The sequence below is a fragment of the Rhamphochromis longiceps genome, linkage group LG6 (genome assembly GCF_057381845.1).
Source record: "Rhamphochromis longiceps isolate RC_006_pf linkage group LG6, R_longiceps_female_GT1.1, whole genome shotgun sequence".
Taxonomy (NCBI): domain Eukaryota; kingdom Metazoa; phylum Chordata; class Actinopteri; order Cichliformes; family Cichlidae; genus Rhamphochromis; species Rhamphochromis longiceps.
In genome coordinates this window covers 38,925,754-38,943,706 of record NC_140562.1, presented here as the reverse complement: position 1 = coordinate 38,943,706, position 17,953 = coordinate 38,925,754, and the positions used below count along the sequence as shown (strand labels likewise).

The following is a 17,953-nucleotide window of genomic DNA, read 5'->3' as shown; positions in this document are numbered from 1 at the left end:
TTTATGCATCCTCTCAGTTCATTCACTTTGAAATGCGATGTTTCAATGTTTAAGACCCTTTTAAGACCACTCTTTAAAGCCCGTCTTCAAGCTTGGCTGGTGCTTGCAAATAGAAGGTGTGAACAGCAGGTGGGGCTACTGCGCTCACTGTTGTTCGTCTGAGACGTCACTATTAAAAGGCGTTCTATAGCTTTGGTTCATTGGGATAATCGATTGAATATTGATTAGTAAATAATGGAATTTGAAAAAGGGGGGTTTAAAGTTAAAACTTCATTCTACTCCTTTTCGAGCATAAACGTTGTGTAGGTATAGAGATATTAATGAAAACTTGATGTTTTAAGTTTTTCAGTTTGACTAATAACCAAAAAGCAGTTGTATTTTTGTCTTCATTTCAGACAAGTAGTGATTATTTACAGCCCAGATGGAAGAAGTCAGCTCTTAACTTGGTAACTCGTTAAGCCTCTTTTAGCTGCAGCAGCCTGTATCAGATGTTTCCTGTATGATGATGAGCAGGTTAAACAGGACAAAGATTTCTGAGATGTCTTGATTTAAAAACACTCTTCGGGTCATGTCCGAACAGCTCATTAAAATGAAGGTCAGTACCTGCCAGTGCTTGACCATTTGATAACAGTTCCTTTCTTTTGGTTTATTTCTTTTCTTTGGGTTGTTTTCTTGTTGATCACCTTAGCTGCCCACACTTCAGGTCATAAACTACAGCTTTGACACTTTTCTGTTAAATTTCCTCCATAATCCCAGTGTGACCAGCCCCTGAGGTAGCAAGGCAGCCGAAGCCATGATGCCCCTGCCACCATGCTTTACAGTTAGGATTTTGGTGTGTTTTGCCTTTTTCTTTCAAATTAAGTTATTTCAAAAGACATTCAGCAGTCAGTGTTTTGCAGTGTTGAATCAGACTGAAATGTTTATGTAGAGAGCAGTAATTTTGTTTGTAGTGACCTTCCTTTAACACTTTTCCTTTTTCTTATAGTGGACACATACACAGAGACTTTAATGTGAAGAGATTGCTGCGGGCGCTTTGAGCTTTTACCTTTGAGTTCTTTAGTACTGAGCATCGTGCTCTTCGTGTAATGGTGGACAGCCAATCCTATCAAGAGTAGAAACAGCACAAGCATCTAACAGCAGCCTCAAACTTGCAGAGGAGCTCAACACCTTTTTTGCTTGGTTTGAGACCACCCCTCCACGACTCACCCTGCTCCCCACCTCCCCTTCACCCAGCACATCCCCCCTGTACCTCCAGGAACATGAGGTCAGGAGGAGACTGGGGTGAATCCCGGAAGGCCGGACAGCATCCCAGGGACTGTGGTTAAAGCCTGTGCGGACCAACTGGCAGGGATCCTCATCAGGTTATTCAAACTCTCCATGACTCATGCCACCGTTCCCACCTGTCTGAAGGCCTCCGCTATCATTTCTATGCCCAAAAAGACTGATATAGACAGACTCATGGACTACAGACCTATAGCCCTCACATCTGTAGATTACAACATATATATTGTTTGGGACTGCTTTGGTACCTCAGGCCAGTAATTCACATAACAATTAAACCAATTACTGTAACTATGAAAGGTTGAAAAAGAAGAAAATGAATGCTTGTGAATCGCCAACTCAAGGAATCGTGACCTTAACCCAATCGGTGCTGTGGCATGATGTGGATAGAGTCGTTCAGGTTAGACATCCAAGATCTATTTATGAGACCAGAGAAATGGTCCAAATACCCGTCTGATCACTGTGCAAGTCTCTAAAGACCTTAAAATACAACTGTCTGAGTGTTATTAGTTCATTTGAATTTTAATGACCACTTTGCTTTTTGGAAAGGTCAAAACAGTCACTGCAGGATGCTTGTTTAAATACATGAACAGAAGACCGAATGTCTGCCATTTCCACTAACAATATTTATTACTTACAGTGTTTGTTTCCGAGCAGAATTTGAATTTTCTATAGTAAATCTAATTCTATAGCATCAAAACAAAACAAAAAAACAATACACTTGTGTTGGGAGCAACATCTGTGTGAGGTGAACCTCTTTATTTTATCACAGCTGACTAAATGGTAATAGCTCTACTCCCCCTGGCTTTTATACATATTTGGGGTTTGTTTGTTTGTTTTTTCTAACATTGTGACTGAAGATGCAATCATTAGAGATAATCAGTGCAGAAACCCTTCTAATTCCAAAGGGCAGAGTATTCTTGCAGCTGAAGACCTGCTTTAATCTTACAAAAGTAATTTTATGGCTCCTGCCCTGCACAAGCCAAAATGGGCAGATGCAATCTTACCTGCGTGTAGCTTGTGTTCCTCACTGACCGCCACTGCTCTTGTGTAATGTAGTTGTCTAAACCATGACTGCACTGGGTGGGAGATAAGAGGACATACTGTCAAGGCTCGGTTAATTGCTTTTACTGCAAAATTCAGGAAAAAGGCATGATTTTAAGGTACAGAGAAAGGGGATGCAGAGGAGGGAGGCAAAATAGCTATAGCCAAAGAGGCTTGAAAATAAACTGGTTTGGAGAAAGACTTAGGAAAAGGGGGAACAGAGAACAAGAGGTGAAGAGGAAAAAAAGCTGCAGAGCTGAGAGGTTAGAGCTGACATCTTTAGAGGCAGACTAAAGGATAGCTGGCTCAGACTCCTCTCCTCAGCAGCTAATAACACAGCAGGCTGGAGTTTCACAGATATTATCCATCATACAGTCTGTCTCAACAGACATGATGGTACACGTGAATTTAGTAGGGGTGCAACGATACACAAAATTCACGGTTCGGTTCGATACTTTGGTGTCACGGTTCGATATTTTTTCGATACAAAAAAAATGTTCATGCCTTTTTAATTTGTCATTTATTAAAATTATAAATATATATTTTAACTCAAAAGTACAGTTTTTAAATTTAATGTTGCTGAAACAAAAGTAATTAAAAAAATAAATATATCTCAGGGCTCTCAAAATTTCAAAATCCCTGGTAGCCCTTCGGGCAGGGACTCTTCAGTTTTTGGTAGCCCAAAATAAATGTAAGTAGCCCGAATAAAAAAAGAGAGCAATTTTTTGATTGATGTTTTGTTTCCTGTTTTGTTTCCTTTACAATATTATACATTAAAGTATAATATTGTAAAGGAAACAAAACATTAATCAAAAAATTGTTGAAAAACAAATTACAACATTGTATAAAAATTACAATCATCAACTCAAATACTTGGTTCTAATTGAACAGAAATTTCTATGAACTTGTAAGAACTGTGTAGGACATGAATCAGTCTGTGTCAGATCCTGAATTTGAAATTTCCACTGAAGTCTCGGGTAAGAGACAAGTGGAACCAAGATCTAGGCCATTTGCTTTTTGAAGTTTGCAAAGACTGCTAAATTTTGCCAGTGGTAGTTCACTCTTTGCAACATAGTACGCTGTTCTAAACAGATTTTTCAGGTTTATTTTTAGTATGTGATTTGCAATTGGTGTTTGTTCTGGGAAAGATATTGCAGACTGAGCAATAATGCATTTCTTGCATTTCTCATGGGTTCTAATGGGGGCCTTTCTTAAAATGACTGGTCCCAGTAACAAAGGCGCTTGTCGACTCAGAAATCGAGAGAAAACCAACAACACACCCGGCAGAACATTATGTTAAGTGTTAAGTGGTCCGCATGTGCGCATTCGCTGTCAAAATAAAAGACGCGCACCAGATAAGAAGTTGCAACGCGTGTTTGCGTCCATATAAAAGGCACTGTTTTTGTCCGCTAGAGTGGGATTTTCACGGCACATTCCGCACCACATCTCTGTGCGTTCATCATTTGTTTGAAGCCAGCTCACCTCCTGCAACCACTTTTCCGAGAATACGCGCTTCTTTTGTGGTTCGGACTCCTTCTGACATTTCTTTGGAGGTGGAGGAACACCAAAGTAATTGCTTAAAGGAGCTTCTTCGACATCTTTAAGAGTTTTAAACAAATGTCTGTCCTCCTCCAGAAAATCTTATGTATGCAAACATGCGTTGCAACTTCATATCTTGTGCGCGTTTTTTGGGGGGGTTTTTGACAGCGAATGCGCACCTGCGGACCACTTATGTGCAGAGATGGGCAGTAACGCGTTACTTGTAACGCGTTACTGTAATCTGATTACTTTTTTCAAGTAACGAGTAAAGTAAGGGATTACTATTGCAAAATCGGTAATTAGATTACCGTTACTTTCCCGTAGGAACGCTGCGTTACTGCGTTACTAAAACCGTGATTTTTTTGCGAGAATGTCTCATGACAGTGACGTAAGCAAGTGCGACGTTGGTGACAGCAGCTGTGTGCAGATCAACAATGGATAATATATCGAGTGCGGGAGAGAGTATGAGCGTGCAGCGTTTAAAGTGTGGAAGTACTGACCTTACTTTGAGTTTGATTCCATAAAAAGTGACAAAAACATTAGCGTCCATCGTGCGTGGGAAGAAAACTTCTTTTTACAGCGAAAAAAACCCCTAAACTTCCGAGCAAGCACCGAGTAGCTACGACGTGATGGGAAACTCACAGAGACACTCGCGCGGATTCTTCAACTGACCGCAGCACACCTGCACCAGGGTAACCCTCCGCCTACCCTGCTCCTGCTTTACAGGTGAAAATAGAGCAAAAGGACCGCTGAGTCTTTGACTTTATTTATTTTCTGCTGTGTTTTACTTGCATCTGTTTGAAAGAGTGAGTGAAAACACAAAAAATATTTTATTTTATGTGCTGGAATGTGTAGAAAATAGGTTTAAATGTTAAACTAATTTATTCAAGTCAGAAAATGTTGCATATAATTAAATGTTTTGCTTGATGCATAAAGTTAAAAGATTAAAACTGATAAAACAAGTTAAAAAAAGAGACTTTTCCATTTGATTACATTTTGTATGATGGATTATGTAGAAAAAGTAGAATTGGGCTGAAAGATCTATCACTTTATCACCTCTTCAGGTTGTAAATCGTGTTTTTAAAAAGTAACTAAGTAACTAAGTAATTAATTACTTTTGAAAATAAGTAATCAGTAAAGTAACGGGATTACTTTTTGGGGGGAGTAATCAGTAATTAGTTACTGATTACTTTTTTCAAGTAACTTGACCAACACTGCTTATGTGCAGCCCTGGTTGCAGCCACAGAAATTCTTTTGTCCATGAAACCATAAAGCTGCACTTTCTTTTTGCCTTATAGTCTGATTTGTCATAACTTTTCCGTTTTGTGGTAAGCTTTTCTTTGGCTGTCACTTCTTCACCCTGACCTGTCTTATTTGGCTCAGCAGAACTAAAATATATATCCTGCTGCTTTTACACACGCACTCACATAACGGTCAGCGATTCTCTGCGCGATCAACCTCTCATATGTTTAAGCTTGCTGCAGGAGATTTCACTTGTCATGTTTGCATAGTAAGCTAACGATTGATAAGACGATGTCAGAGGAATTGGTGCGCAAATTATCATCACTCACCAATCAGTGCTGTCGCTCTCTATACACAGTGCGCGATTGCAAAGTGATAGCAAAAAACAAGCGCAAATTCAAACGCGATTTCAATATGTCACATATTGGCAGTGGCTCACCGATGCCAATGACATAATTACCCAGCTACATTTCCGAAAGAATGCAAAAGCATTGACATATATTTTTCCTTCCTACAATAGCCCGACGGGCAGGGCAGAGATAGATCTTTGGTAGCCCGACTGGAAAAATCGCTAGCCCCGGGACGTCGGGCTAGCGATTTTGCCAGCCCTGTATCTGATTGAGGAATCACTCATCTTTGGAAAAGAGAGTTTATTACAGAGAAATGGCTCTTTCCAAAATCTATACTATACGCTAAAGCTATACTATATGCTTCTTCTGGGCTATATTCTCAGCAGCATATTGTAGCGGGTCAGGGCTGTTCGGGGTTCTGTTTGTACAGTTATGTTTTGTTTATGTTGCCATAGTGACGGGTGACGCCCTCTCGCTGCGATGGTGTGTCCTTCCGGGGTCAGAGGGCGCCCTGTGTGGTGGTGTTGTTGTTGCTGTGCGGTTGCCGCGCTGAGCAGTTAGCTAGCGGCAGTGTTCTTCTGCAGATGTCAATAAACGGCTGTGCTCCCTGGCTAGCTCACGGGAAGCAAGACCAAACGACACCTCCGTCTCCTCGTTGTCTGAGCTCGCCACATTGGTGTCAAAAGTGGGATGATGGTGGCACCCCATGTTCTGACCCGAGTGACTTTTCCCCCGCCGGTCGTGACCGGCCGGTGCGCCAAAAGAAGGCACCTGGACATTTGCAGGACTTTGTGTGGGGTAATGGGGTCGTCGGGGACGACTGACCCCTTAGGTGGGGACTATGTAGCGGGTCAGGGCTGTTCGGGGTTCTGTTTGTACAGTTATGTTTTGTTTATGTTGCCATAGTGACGGGTGACGCCCTCTCGCTGCGACGGTGTGTCCTTCCGGGGTCAGAGGGCGCTCTGTGTGTTGTTGTTGCTGTGCGGTTGCTGCGCTGAGCAGTTAGCTAGCGGCAGTGTTCTTCTGCAGATGTCAATAAACGGCTGTGCTCCCTGGCTAGCTCACGGGAAGCAAGACCAAACGATACCTCCGTCTCCTCCTTGTCTGAGCTCGCCACAATATTAAACATATCAGGTCCCCATAAGGAGAATCATGTGCTAACGGCTGTCTAAATGACTCGGGTAAAGTTTGTAGCATGCATGCTTGTTGTTTTTGTCTGCTTCCACTTGTCTTTGCACTAGGATGATGTCGGCGTAAATTTGCAGTCATATTCGTTGTGTTCCCACTAGTGCTGCCAGCGTTAATCTCGTTGAAATGACGTTAACGCCACAACACGGCAAATCTCCGTTAACGAGCTACCCCTGCTTGGGGCTAGACGGCCAACACGTTAACGAGCTAACTGCGCTAACATACTAGTTCCCACCCATGTAATTGAGCATTGCGTGGCACATCCAACATACTGTTTTACTTTAGTCCATGACACGCTTACCTTCAGGGTCATACGTCACATGAAAACCAAAATAATTCCAAACGCCAGATCTGAATGAGGGGGGGGGGAGGTTCAATTTGCCATGTTGCAAGGAGAGCTTAACTTCTGTCTCGCTAGCTTGCCCTGCGCTCTTCCTTCTGACTATGCTGTCTGTGTTGAACGCTCAGTGGATCTGCGCTCCACAGTGCAGCCTAGGCGGAGTAGTCGAACGCAGATTCACTGAGCGCTCAACACAGACAGCATAGTCAGAAGGAAAGTTGATAAAATAAATTACAAATGTTGTATTGTTTGATACATATGCGTACCGAACCGAAAGCACTGTATCGAACGGTTCAATATCGATACGAGTATCGTTGCACCCCTAGAATTTAGGTATTCTAACCATTACCAAACATGAAGGACGCTGAGTTTCTGCTACACTGAACCACCAACTCTTGAGGAATGAAAATAAGGAAAACTCATTTGTGTTTCACACAGTGGGATTCTCCTCTCTGAGGATTTCAGCCAGTTTCATCACTACTTATTAACTTTTTCAGTCCCCTTTGCTCCCTCTCACTCTCTGCAGCATGCACGCTGTATAATGAACACACACACACTCCTACACAACCTGTCAGAAATCACAAGACATGCTGTTTCCTCTCCTGTTCTGATGATAATTTGCCTGTTACAAGGGGGAAGCGCTTTTCACAACCCATCAAAAAATTAATTACACACAATGTGGGAAAGTCTCTTCTGAGAGCATTTGAGGTTTCAGACAAAAGTATGAAAATCAAAAACAACGCCAGCTCGAGACAGGTGTGCGACAGACACCCACACTGATTTTGTTTTCCTATATGGGCGATTGAGTGGCTCAGCGGGTGGAACTGTCACCTCACAGTGAGAAGAACCTGGCTTTGGTTCACACATACTTCTGCCTGTTTCTAAGTCTTCTCACCATGGTTCCTCACCCTGTGGTTTTCAGGCCAAAGGCATCTAAAATCATTTGGACCCTAAACTGCCCATATGGAAGAGACACAGGAAGCATGCTGCAAGTGCAGAAAAGCACCGCACTGTAGAACAGAACGAAGCGAAAAAGAAATCACATTTTAAAACAAATGAAAGGAAAAAAGTTTTGTCCCTAAAGCCCTGTGATACATCGATAAGGGTTTGCAATGCTAGAGCGCCTCAGCTTGAATCACAGAACAGAATATTTTATAGAGAAATTCATTCTTCCTACTTTTCTGCTCCTCTGGCAGATTTTTTCTCCCCTCCACAGTTTTTTCAGCTTCCTAATGATCCTTTAAAGCATTGACTGTACTGTAAATCACAATTACAAAAGCAGCCACCCAAGTTAGTCATTAGTTCCAAAGCAAGTAGTGGTGTCTATGTGAAAAGGCCAGATAATTGCTGCTTGAAGCGCTGCTGCATCAGTTGCAAACACTGCAGGGTTATGTAATACTGTGAAGCAGAGGGCAAACAGAGGAAAAGTGCTTTAGGAAAATAGACCATAGACTTATTAAAATAGACTTAAATTGAGATCTCTGGTGCTATTAATTTAAAAAGAAAACCCACTAAAAAAGTCACCAAATTACTGTTTAAGGGTATATTTTAGCAGGTGTTGGTGTTCCACTTTCAACTAACTTCCACTGCAAGTTTCTGTTTTAATCCAAGCTCTTAAATATTTTTCCTCTTGATTTTACTAGCAACAGAATTTCTGACATTAAAGAGAAAAAATACTAAATAGATAATTGGAGTATTCGGTCTACATAGAATTATTGATAGGTGGATGTAAATACAATAGTTTAACTTTTTTCTGCAGATGTTGCATATATATCACAGCATTAACAGCTGTGGTTTATTTTTATTTTAATTAAAGAACATAAAATAGAACATTATAGATTTTATTAATAAAACCAGTGTTTTTGAACCTTTGAGGGATGTGATTCAGGCTTATTTGCTGCACTAAGGTGGTTGATTTGTCTGTTTTTTAAGTTACAGACAGATTTGATTCACCTTTACTTGACGTTGATCCAGGAAGTTTTCTGAGGATTCTTTTACCGTTGAAAGATAAATAAAAATACAAATGAAGCTGAAATTAAAAAAAAAAACTACATGATGAAATTGTTTATATGTTTTCTAGACATGATGACATTAAAATGTCTCTTTGAAAGCAGGAAAAAATCTGGCGAGTGATATTTTTGTGTTGTATTTTAGTAACTTGGGGTCTTATTCTGCAAAATGATTGACTATACTTCTTTAAATGCAATAATAAATAATAATGTTTCAGTACTTTCACACAAATAGGGGTTTGAACACAGAAGGTTTTCTTTTATTAGACAGGGAATTATTTATTTTCTACTAATTTCACTGAGGTACCTCAACTCTAGTAGAGCTAAATATTTTTGACAACAGGTCCCAGATTTTCAGGAATATCACTTATAGTCATCTTGCTCTCTTTCCTATTCCCATAACTTCCAAACTCTACTTGGGAGCACGTTCTTGCCTATTTACACAGGAGAGTTACATAAGATCTCTTTTAATAGCATAAGAATAGAAATACACCATAGTGGGTTTATTTAGTGCGTTATGGAGATTTGCATTAGTGGGGGCAAAGTATAGCATGATTAGCAAGAGTGATTAACTTAATGATTGGTAATTATTAGTATTTCATTTGTTTTGTTTCTTTATGGAAACAGCAGAGAGAACAGAATGAGGGAGTGAAACACTGTGACCCTCCCTGTACCTGCTTTTCTGCATTAAACAAGCCTCCAGGGACCAACAAGGGTCTGGGTGTGGCCCTCCCCTCACTGTCCACAGAGGGCGCCCTCTCGCTACCCCAGGAGTGTGAGCGCTGCATCATGACTTGACGCTGAGCCATCACTCCTCCTTGTCCCTGACCATCACCTCCATCTCCACTGCTCTTATTGTCTTTGCTGAGCTCAGACTGGGCTCCGTGGGACCATGGCTTCTTTTGAGGTTGAGCTCGGAGCAGACTCCTGGGGGTATCATACCACAGTCTAAGCAGACTGGGAATCCGGTATTCTTCACTATGCCTTCGAGATGTACGAGATGCAGATCTGGAGGAGCAGGAACAGGAGGCTGTGTTCCCCTCTGGGATAAGCATGGGTTGAAAAGGAGAAGAAGGAGGAGTTGGCGGTGGTGCAGAAGGAGGTGAGGAAGGAAAAGAAGGAGCAGGAGGAAGGCTGGCCACCGAGCCAAATTCCTCCCCTACTCCCCCGCTGGCCATGTCCAGACTCCCCGTACATGAGGAATAGCTCCCTGAGTAAGACGAGTGGCTGCCTGTTGCTATCCCAATCCCACTGTCTAATGAACTCTGCCGCCCGCTGTCATGGAGACCGCGAGGATGGATGTGGGTGGAGGAGGGATGGCTCCTGGAGCCTCCCACTACAGCAGAATAAAGCCGGTCATCTGAACTGGCCAGTGCTTTCAGCGTGGAAGAGCTTGAAGCTGTCTCACTGGAGAGGTGCAGTCTGCCTAATGGCTCCGCCCACACTGGAAGTCTGCTTCCATAGCTCGCATCTGATTGACTGGAGGAAGAGCTGGAAATACTGCTGTGGTCATCTCCAGCAACAGATGTACTGCAGCTGTAAGAGGAGGCTGAAGAGGGAGAGAAAGGTAATTGACTGTAATGAGTAATAAGTGAGACACACACTGAAATAAATCAGTTTGTAAGCACCAAATGCCAAGTTAAACTGCAGATAGTGATGTTTAATCAATAATATATAAATCACACCTTTAACTTGGTGCTGTGGGCAAATTATTACAACTCTGTGAAGTCAGTGTTCAATCATCTGCTCATTAATTACAGTACAGGTCATTAACAGGTGCTGCTAATCAGTGCAGGCAGGAAAAGGAAATATTTATTTCACTAACTCTCAGCAGACATGAATCATCTGCTCTGACTATACTGACATTCACATATGTACACACATAATTACGATGAAAATCCCGAAATAGCAGCATGAATATAGAGCAGGGATTAAACGACTGTGTGGTCAGGTCAGCGGTCCAAATATGCACGGAGCAACAACGTGAAAGAGATTCATAGTTCACAGAAACATCTGAAGGTCCTCAGATGATGCAATTTTTCCTTATGAAACATTATGAAAAGAGTTATGTGTTGGCTGTATAAGCTGAGGTGAACTTTACAAAATAACGTACCTGTGCTGCTTGCTAAGCTGCACTGAGACAACATGCTCAGTCTTTTCTCCAGCACTGATGCCTCGAGGTTGATTCGTTCCTCTGCTGAAGCTGGATCGGCACTGGGATCTGCTACGTAAATAAATAATTGAATGAACAGTATTAGATTATTCTGTTATTATATGTTACCTTATATATGTAATCAAAGTAGTTGAATTAGAATACTGCTGTAGATCACATTATACCCTTTAATATAGAGTGTGTGAGCTGTATGTAGTTTAGTTCTCATTATACTTTTGAGTTAACAGAACATATTCACATATTAGTTCATTAGATAAATGTGCATCACTCTGTATCCTTGATCTGCTGGGAATGTGTTACACTGTTTTCTTGACATGCTTAAGTGTTGAATCATGAAGAGAAGGTTGTAAGCAGGAGACTCTGTGTCTAAAGACAGGGGAGATAGATAGACCACATTCCACACCCCCACCTTACAGAAAGCAGAGAAACAACTGCCGAGGTCATAACTTAGGCGCTGTAACAGAGAAAAAATGTGATGTTTTGGCTTTTACGACTAGCTGGGGGCCACTAGAGACTATAAAAAGCTGAGCAACCCGTCACCATTTTGAGACATGTGCCTGACCCTCTGGTAGCATCTCTCCCGTCCGGACGTTGTAATGCTCTGACTGTTGAATTGTATGGAAATAAATGATTGTTGATTGAGCATTTATACACCGAGTATTGTCCCTCCTTCAGCCCAAAGATTCAAAGAATTGGGAGATTTCAACAACAGTTATTTGCAAATCTCATTAAGCCATACTTTACAACACAGAAATCTGAGACATTTTACTATTTAATGAAAAATGTTAGCTCATTGTTTTTGTTTTTGCTTTTAAGTTGATGACAGCAACAAATCTAAAAATCGGGATGGGAGCAGAAACAGGGCGGAAAGGTAGGACACACCTACAAACCTCAATCTACCGACACTGTAAAGAAGACATGGCCGAAATTCGTCCACAACAATGAGATGATTTAATAAGTTCATGAAAATTATACTTCAAGTTACTACTACGAAAGGTGGTTCTACTGAATGGTGGAGTGTGCTTTTAGTTTCACATGAAGTTACATTGCAGAATAAAACACCAGGCCATTGACATTTGACTTTTTTTAAGCACAATAATAAAGTGTTTCATTGTGTTAAGTATATTTCAGATGCTGCTGTGATCTTAATACAAAATGTATAAAATCAAAACTAAAGTTGTAAGACATCTGCTGCATTTATCAGACTGCTCTTTAAAATATGAGTGTGTGTGCATGTGTGTGTGTGTCCATCTAATTCTTTCAACAGCTTGTAAATTTAACATCTCCCGAGGACGCTATAGGCGCCTCGACAATCTGTTAGAACACTAATTTTGTGTAAAACCTTGCTAATTACACTCCTAATTCCTGCTATATATACATACTGTAGAGGTGAGTGAGTGTTAGAGGGGCAGCATGGCTCCTGTTTGTGTGTGCGCACCAGTGTGTGTGCACGCCAGTGTCCGCACATTGCAGTGGGTCAGTGGGTGCTTGTATAGGTGTCAACAACCTAACACCTGGAACTCTACTCCCTGGACTCCAGCAGCTAATGCTAATATGTAGATGCCAAGTTTCTTCACTACACTATGTGAGGTGTCAGCTAACATTTGCTAATGTAGCTACTTGACTAATTATAGCCAGTTCTCAGCACTGAATGTCACAGTGGGGTTACAGTGGGCCTCATAGCTGATGACGCAGGCTGGTTAATGCTGGAATAAACTTTGGTTTATTTTCAACCTGGAATTCATTTTTCCCCCATTCCTGTCAAACTGGTTGACCCAGATATTCAACGCATTCACACAGCTATTTGCCCTGATTTTGTTTGATCTAGTCCTAGTTTGTCTGTACACATGTTTTACTCCAATACCAGTATTTGCACTTGCAATGTTTATCTTTAAATATAGATTTATAGTAAGCGAAAAATAAAATATGTAGCGCATAAAGTTATGTAATGAATGTGGGCTTAAAGTGCAGAATTTGCAGCTTTAGCTGAACAGTACTGCATTTATCATTTTCATGAGTATAAGGAGCTTGGAAAGGAAAAAGAAACTTAGAGAAGTCCAGTCTCTTTCTTTCCAGGCTCTTTGTACTGCCGTGACCTTGATGACTGAGAACCTACACAGACATTTTCATGAGTCATTCTTATACATAGTTTCCAACTTTTGTCACTGTTCAGAAATGTATAGACCTACCTAAACACTATATTTAAAGGTATCCTCTGGAGCTACTGAACAGTACTGGGGGGCTATGGAGCAATGTTTTTAATCACTGGCTCTTCTGTTTTGTTTGTTTGACTTATGCATGAGTTCAAGAATATTTATTATTCCTGGCTATGATTTCACATAATTCAGCTAATCTAAAGAGGGAATACACAAAGAAATGAAACAACAACAGGCAGAGAATATGAGGAAAAGCATAGATTCAGTATGCAAATGTTAACGCAGATAAAAACCTGTCCTAGTAAGCTGGCAAAGCCCTTGCTGTTAAAGAAGAACAAGTCTTAGGACTGATATTTGTCCTCAGTGGTATAAAACTTCAGTACAGCGCTGTGCTTACTGACATGTGAGATATAAATAATTCTTCAGAGACTTCCAGTATGATGGATGACTGGGGGGGAAATGGGTCCGGGTGAAAAAAGACATACTATTTTAAGTTTGAATGCAGAAAAAGTGTAGTAATGCTAGCTAATGTGCAATGCTGTGTCAATGTTCATTTCACTACAAACTGTAAAAATTATACGTTGATGCTAAGGTAATGTTTATTCAAACTCTCTATTCAGTTCCTGGAGCAAAAATTACTGTGGAATTAGAAATATATTACAGTAAAGCACAAGTCACACACAAAGGAATGACACCCTTAATCTACAGCATGAGTCTTGGGGGCATAAAGCATGTGGTGTTTCTGTTACTGTGGCGCCTGACACAAATGTTAAACATGTGCAGGAAACAGGCGGTAAATCTTTTCATGGAAGTCACAAACCGAGTCAAGTGTCCTTGACTTGTTTGGAAGTTGTTCTTCTAAACATGGAAATAATAGCTTCCTAGCTATCCCAGCTTATACTGGCATTGCTTTCGGGCTCATATATAAAATTACACAAACAGACTGATTATTTCTGATCCTCTGAAAATGTGGGACTATTAAGGACTAAAGTAAAATACATCACCACCACAACAGCTGTCCACAGTCTTATCACCAAGGCCTGTCCATCTTTTACCTACATTTTTTTACTTGCACACTTTTGTAAACATATTCCTGACAAATTTCACTTGTGTTCTGTTTGCAGTTTCTAAGTGTTTTTACCTGGCAGGTCAGGTTGCAGGCCATGTGGTGCCCTGCTGGGGTTGATGCCCCTGACGATGCAGTCGAATAGGAAACTGATCTGCTCTCCTTCTGAACAGGACAAGAAGAAAACACCAGCCCCTGGACAAGCGAAGAGGAGATAATGTGTATACCATAAAAAGCAGTTTAATAAATAATATAACAGACAGCAGAAGTGAGAAAACTGCTGTAGTAAATTGCTGAAATATTGAGTGAAACATTTTTAAACAAGGTCAAATAATATTCACTGTGGTTCAGAAGCCTGCTGTGAAGGCAAAGCTATTTTTTTAAAGGTTACATAAAATGTCTATCAATTCAAGCTCCCACTCTCCTATAAAACCCACACAGAGGTGGATGTCAGTGAAAACAAAAGGAAGGGAAAAAATAAGTAAAAAAAAATAATAATAATAATGTAACATCAAAACTTCACGCTACAAACATTTAGGGGGGGGGGGAAACAGCCATAAATCAAGGCATTACTCAGGGTTTTGGCTAAGAAAGAAAACAACGTATGAAACTGAGTTTGCTGTTAATATAAAAGCAGCTCAGAATCCCAAACAGAAAATTGTACACACAATCTATTGGCATGATAACATCATTCAGTCCTAAATAATGCCACTCAGTCTTTTAAATGTATTTTCAATAGTAGTAATTTTCTTAAAGGAAAAACCCAAATGTCACAAAGAAATTGTGCCCCCTCCTTTAATAAATAAGGAGCGCTGGTACAATATGCTTTCAGATGACCGTGTGGCTCCTCAGACTGAATAATTGAAAAGAGTTTCTCGTTTATATCACCACTGAACATTAAATGTAATGGAAATGCATTAGCTGAATTATGTGTTGCATTTTCCCTGAGTCAGTGGAACAGCGTGATAGCGACACACTGCTTCAGTCAGTTTTCCACCACAAGACCTATGAAAGCAAGCACTTTGCTAAAAAAGTGTGTATGTGTGTGAGAGAGAGTGAGAGCTATTAGACCTATGAATCATACAAAAAAAATACGGAGGTGGAAATTAGCATAATATTAGCCCCCCTTTAAACAAAGAAGACACATCGTAGCAGTCAGAGTAACTGGTATATGTTAGGTTGAAATAAACTCTTTTTTTCTGCAATTATCTCTGGGGCTGTTGTAGCGATGAGACCTTTTTGTACACACTTCTCATTTATTTCTCACAAATTTACAAAACTCTGCTGTATGACAATTCATCTTCAAAGAAACAGGTTTTTATTTGCTTGTTGCGGCGGCGTTTTCCACTGAAAACAAGAAAAAAAACATTCCTGTGTGCAGGGGATTTGTGTTCATCTAAACTAACTAAAAACTATTTTAAGAAGACTTGTCCAGTCAGTCAGTCTGTTTTTAATATCTGCTGGATTTTCATTGTTTGGTTTTGATCCAACACCCAGTCTACTGAAGGATGCCCGATGGCTTTGACTGTTTCACTTCAAGAGAAAAAAATCATTTCTAATGACAGATTGAGACAGCAAGAGACATTTTAACCTCTGTGGATCACTTGACACTTTATCAAAAGACAAGAGAGTTGCTAAAGTTAGATTTACTTTTAAAATGCCCTTTCATCAAGAGAACAGGGAATAAACTAAAGGATGGAAAAAAGTGTGCAATGTACGACACGAAAGAAAAATGCTGTAACACGTGCATTAACATACTACAAGATCGGGGTGGGTGTGCCATTACCCACTGAGAGGCACTGAACAATTGCTGACATAGCATGTGAGCTTAAAATTGCTTTTATCTGGATCACAGGACTTGACGGCGATCCAAACTCTGCGGAGCGTCATTTACGTCTCTGCATGTGTGCATAAAGACGCGTGTGTGGATGTGCGTGAGTTTCTGTGTAACCAGGTCGCCGTGAACATGTGCGGCCCTGATAAACCAGGAAATATCCATCCAGCTAAGATGCAGGCTCTCTTCCAAACATCATCGGTTACAGAACACAGTGGCCTCATTATCACATCTAATAGAAGGGGCTCTGATATCACTTTACACTGCTACAAAGTGCATGCATGTGACTCTACAACCCAAGGCACACACCCAACAGGCAACCGTGAAGACCTGATTACTGATTACTGCTATCCCAAAGGACCGCCTGGTCTGTTGGCTATCTGAGTGTGCATGATTAGTGCCCATGACACTAAAAAGGCTTGTCATCATTACTACAGTGCATGTCTTTAATTCTGAAGCCGACTTTGAAAATGCAGATGCAGCAGAAAGTACTGCAGGACTTGACAAGAGCAAGAGCAGTTCTACCAGCTTTCTGTAGCAAAAAAGGGCCACAGAACTGTTAGTCTCATTTAGCATAATTATTCCAATGCATTTGCACATCTTTGCACTGATGATGTTATAATAATCTTCTGGGAACCTTTAAAATTTACAAAGAGGACCACACAAAATTGCTGGTCTGTGAAAGAGCGCTGTGATTTCTCCAATGATGAATAGAGATCATAAGATTGTCCATGATTAAAAGCGGAGTGATAAACAGTATAATTTCCTCTGCTTACTGAACAGATTTAATGAGACTGATAACTCGAGTAGAGCTAAATACACTCATATTTTATTACCAAGTATCCCCAAGCATAGAGTGGTAAAGGAATCGCACAATATTTGCAGCAGAAAACACACAACTTAAGCAAAATTCAGGGAACAGTTTGAAAACACTTTAGATCTCAACTGGGAAAAATATCATGCTGGATACTTATACTGATATGGACTGGGTAATGTGTTAGGAACGAAAAAATACCACGTCATTTGATGGATATTAAATTTGTCGGCCTGCAGAGTGCTGAATTCAAAGTGAAAAAAGATTCAGCAGGCTAGGCCATTTTGCCTGGTTTGTATGCCCCCCACATGCTTGTATGCATGCCTGGCAACAATGAAAACATAATTTCCCAGAGGTGTTCAAATGGATTTAGTTCAGGCAGGTGTGGGCCAGGGACTAATGGTATTCATTTCTTCAACATCCAGGAAAAGTTGCACTCTTGACACAAGAGGCCGGGCCCTGTTGTGGATCATGATGCAGCACTGTATGCTCTGTCAGTAAGTCCAAGGACCACATCCTGATACCTGGCAGTCAGTGTGCCATTCTCTAGCCTGTAGAGGTCTGTGACCAACAAAATGTTATAAGCAGCATAACATTCTCCATGGCTTCTCCAGACCTTTTCAGGCCTGTCATGTGTTCACAGGGAGAACCTAATATGTGAAAAGCACAGGGTCCCAGTGGTAGACCTGCCAGTTCCAGTAGTGCTAGCCAGTAGGTGCAGGGTCCATAGAGGATGTCGGGCCCTCAGGCGACAGGCGAAGTTTGGTCCTGGATGGTTTTGTCAGAGACATTCACACCAGAGGGCCACTGAAGGTCTTTTTTTTTAGTATTCTGACAGATCTCCAGCCTCTCTCCTAAAATCTCCTCCATGCTCTTGAGACTGTGTTGGGAGACAAACCTTCTGGCAGTAGCACGTA

General features: G+C 40.9%; 1 protein-coding gene and 1 long non-coding RNA gene across 6 annotated transcripts in view; one reads left to right on the top strand and one right to left on the bottom strand.

The window, feature by feature from the left end:
* LOC146668689 (protein Dok-7-like) overlaps positions 1–17,953 on the bottom strand; it is a 30,323-nt gene that overhangs the window by 6,403 nt on the left and 5,967 nt on the right. For 2 of the 5 annotated variants that reach the window (XM_085410685.1, XM_085410687.1), the window contains exons 6-9: positions 14,464–14,583; positions 11,107–11,217; positions 9,668–10,542; positions 2,289–2,360 (exon numbers count right to left, since the gene is read on the bottom strand). In XM_085410685.1, coding sequence (XP_085266811.1) covers positions 2,289–2,360; positions 9,668–10,542; positions 11,107–11,217; positions 14,464–14,583 — 1,178 coding nt within the window. The remainder of the gene's footprint in view (positions 1–2,288; positions 2,361–9,667; positions 10,543–11,106; positions 11,218–14,463; positions 14,584–17,953) is intronic. The other 3 variants (XM_085410688.1, XM_085410690.1, XM_085410686.1) reach the window with 2 other exon arrangements.
* Positions 10,423–14,582, top strand: LOC146668690 (uncharacterized). Its single transcript, XR_014912173.1, has 3 exons — positions 10,423–10,560; positions 11,983–12,037; positions 14,447–14,582. It is a non-coding gene; the product is annotated as an uncharacterized LOC146668690 (long non-coding RNA).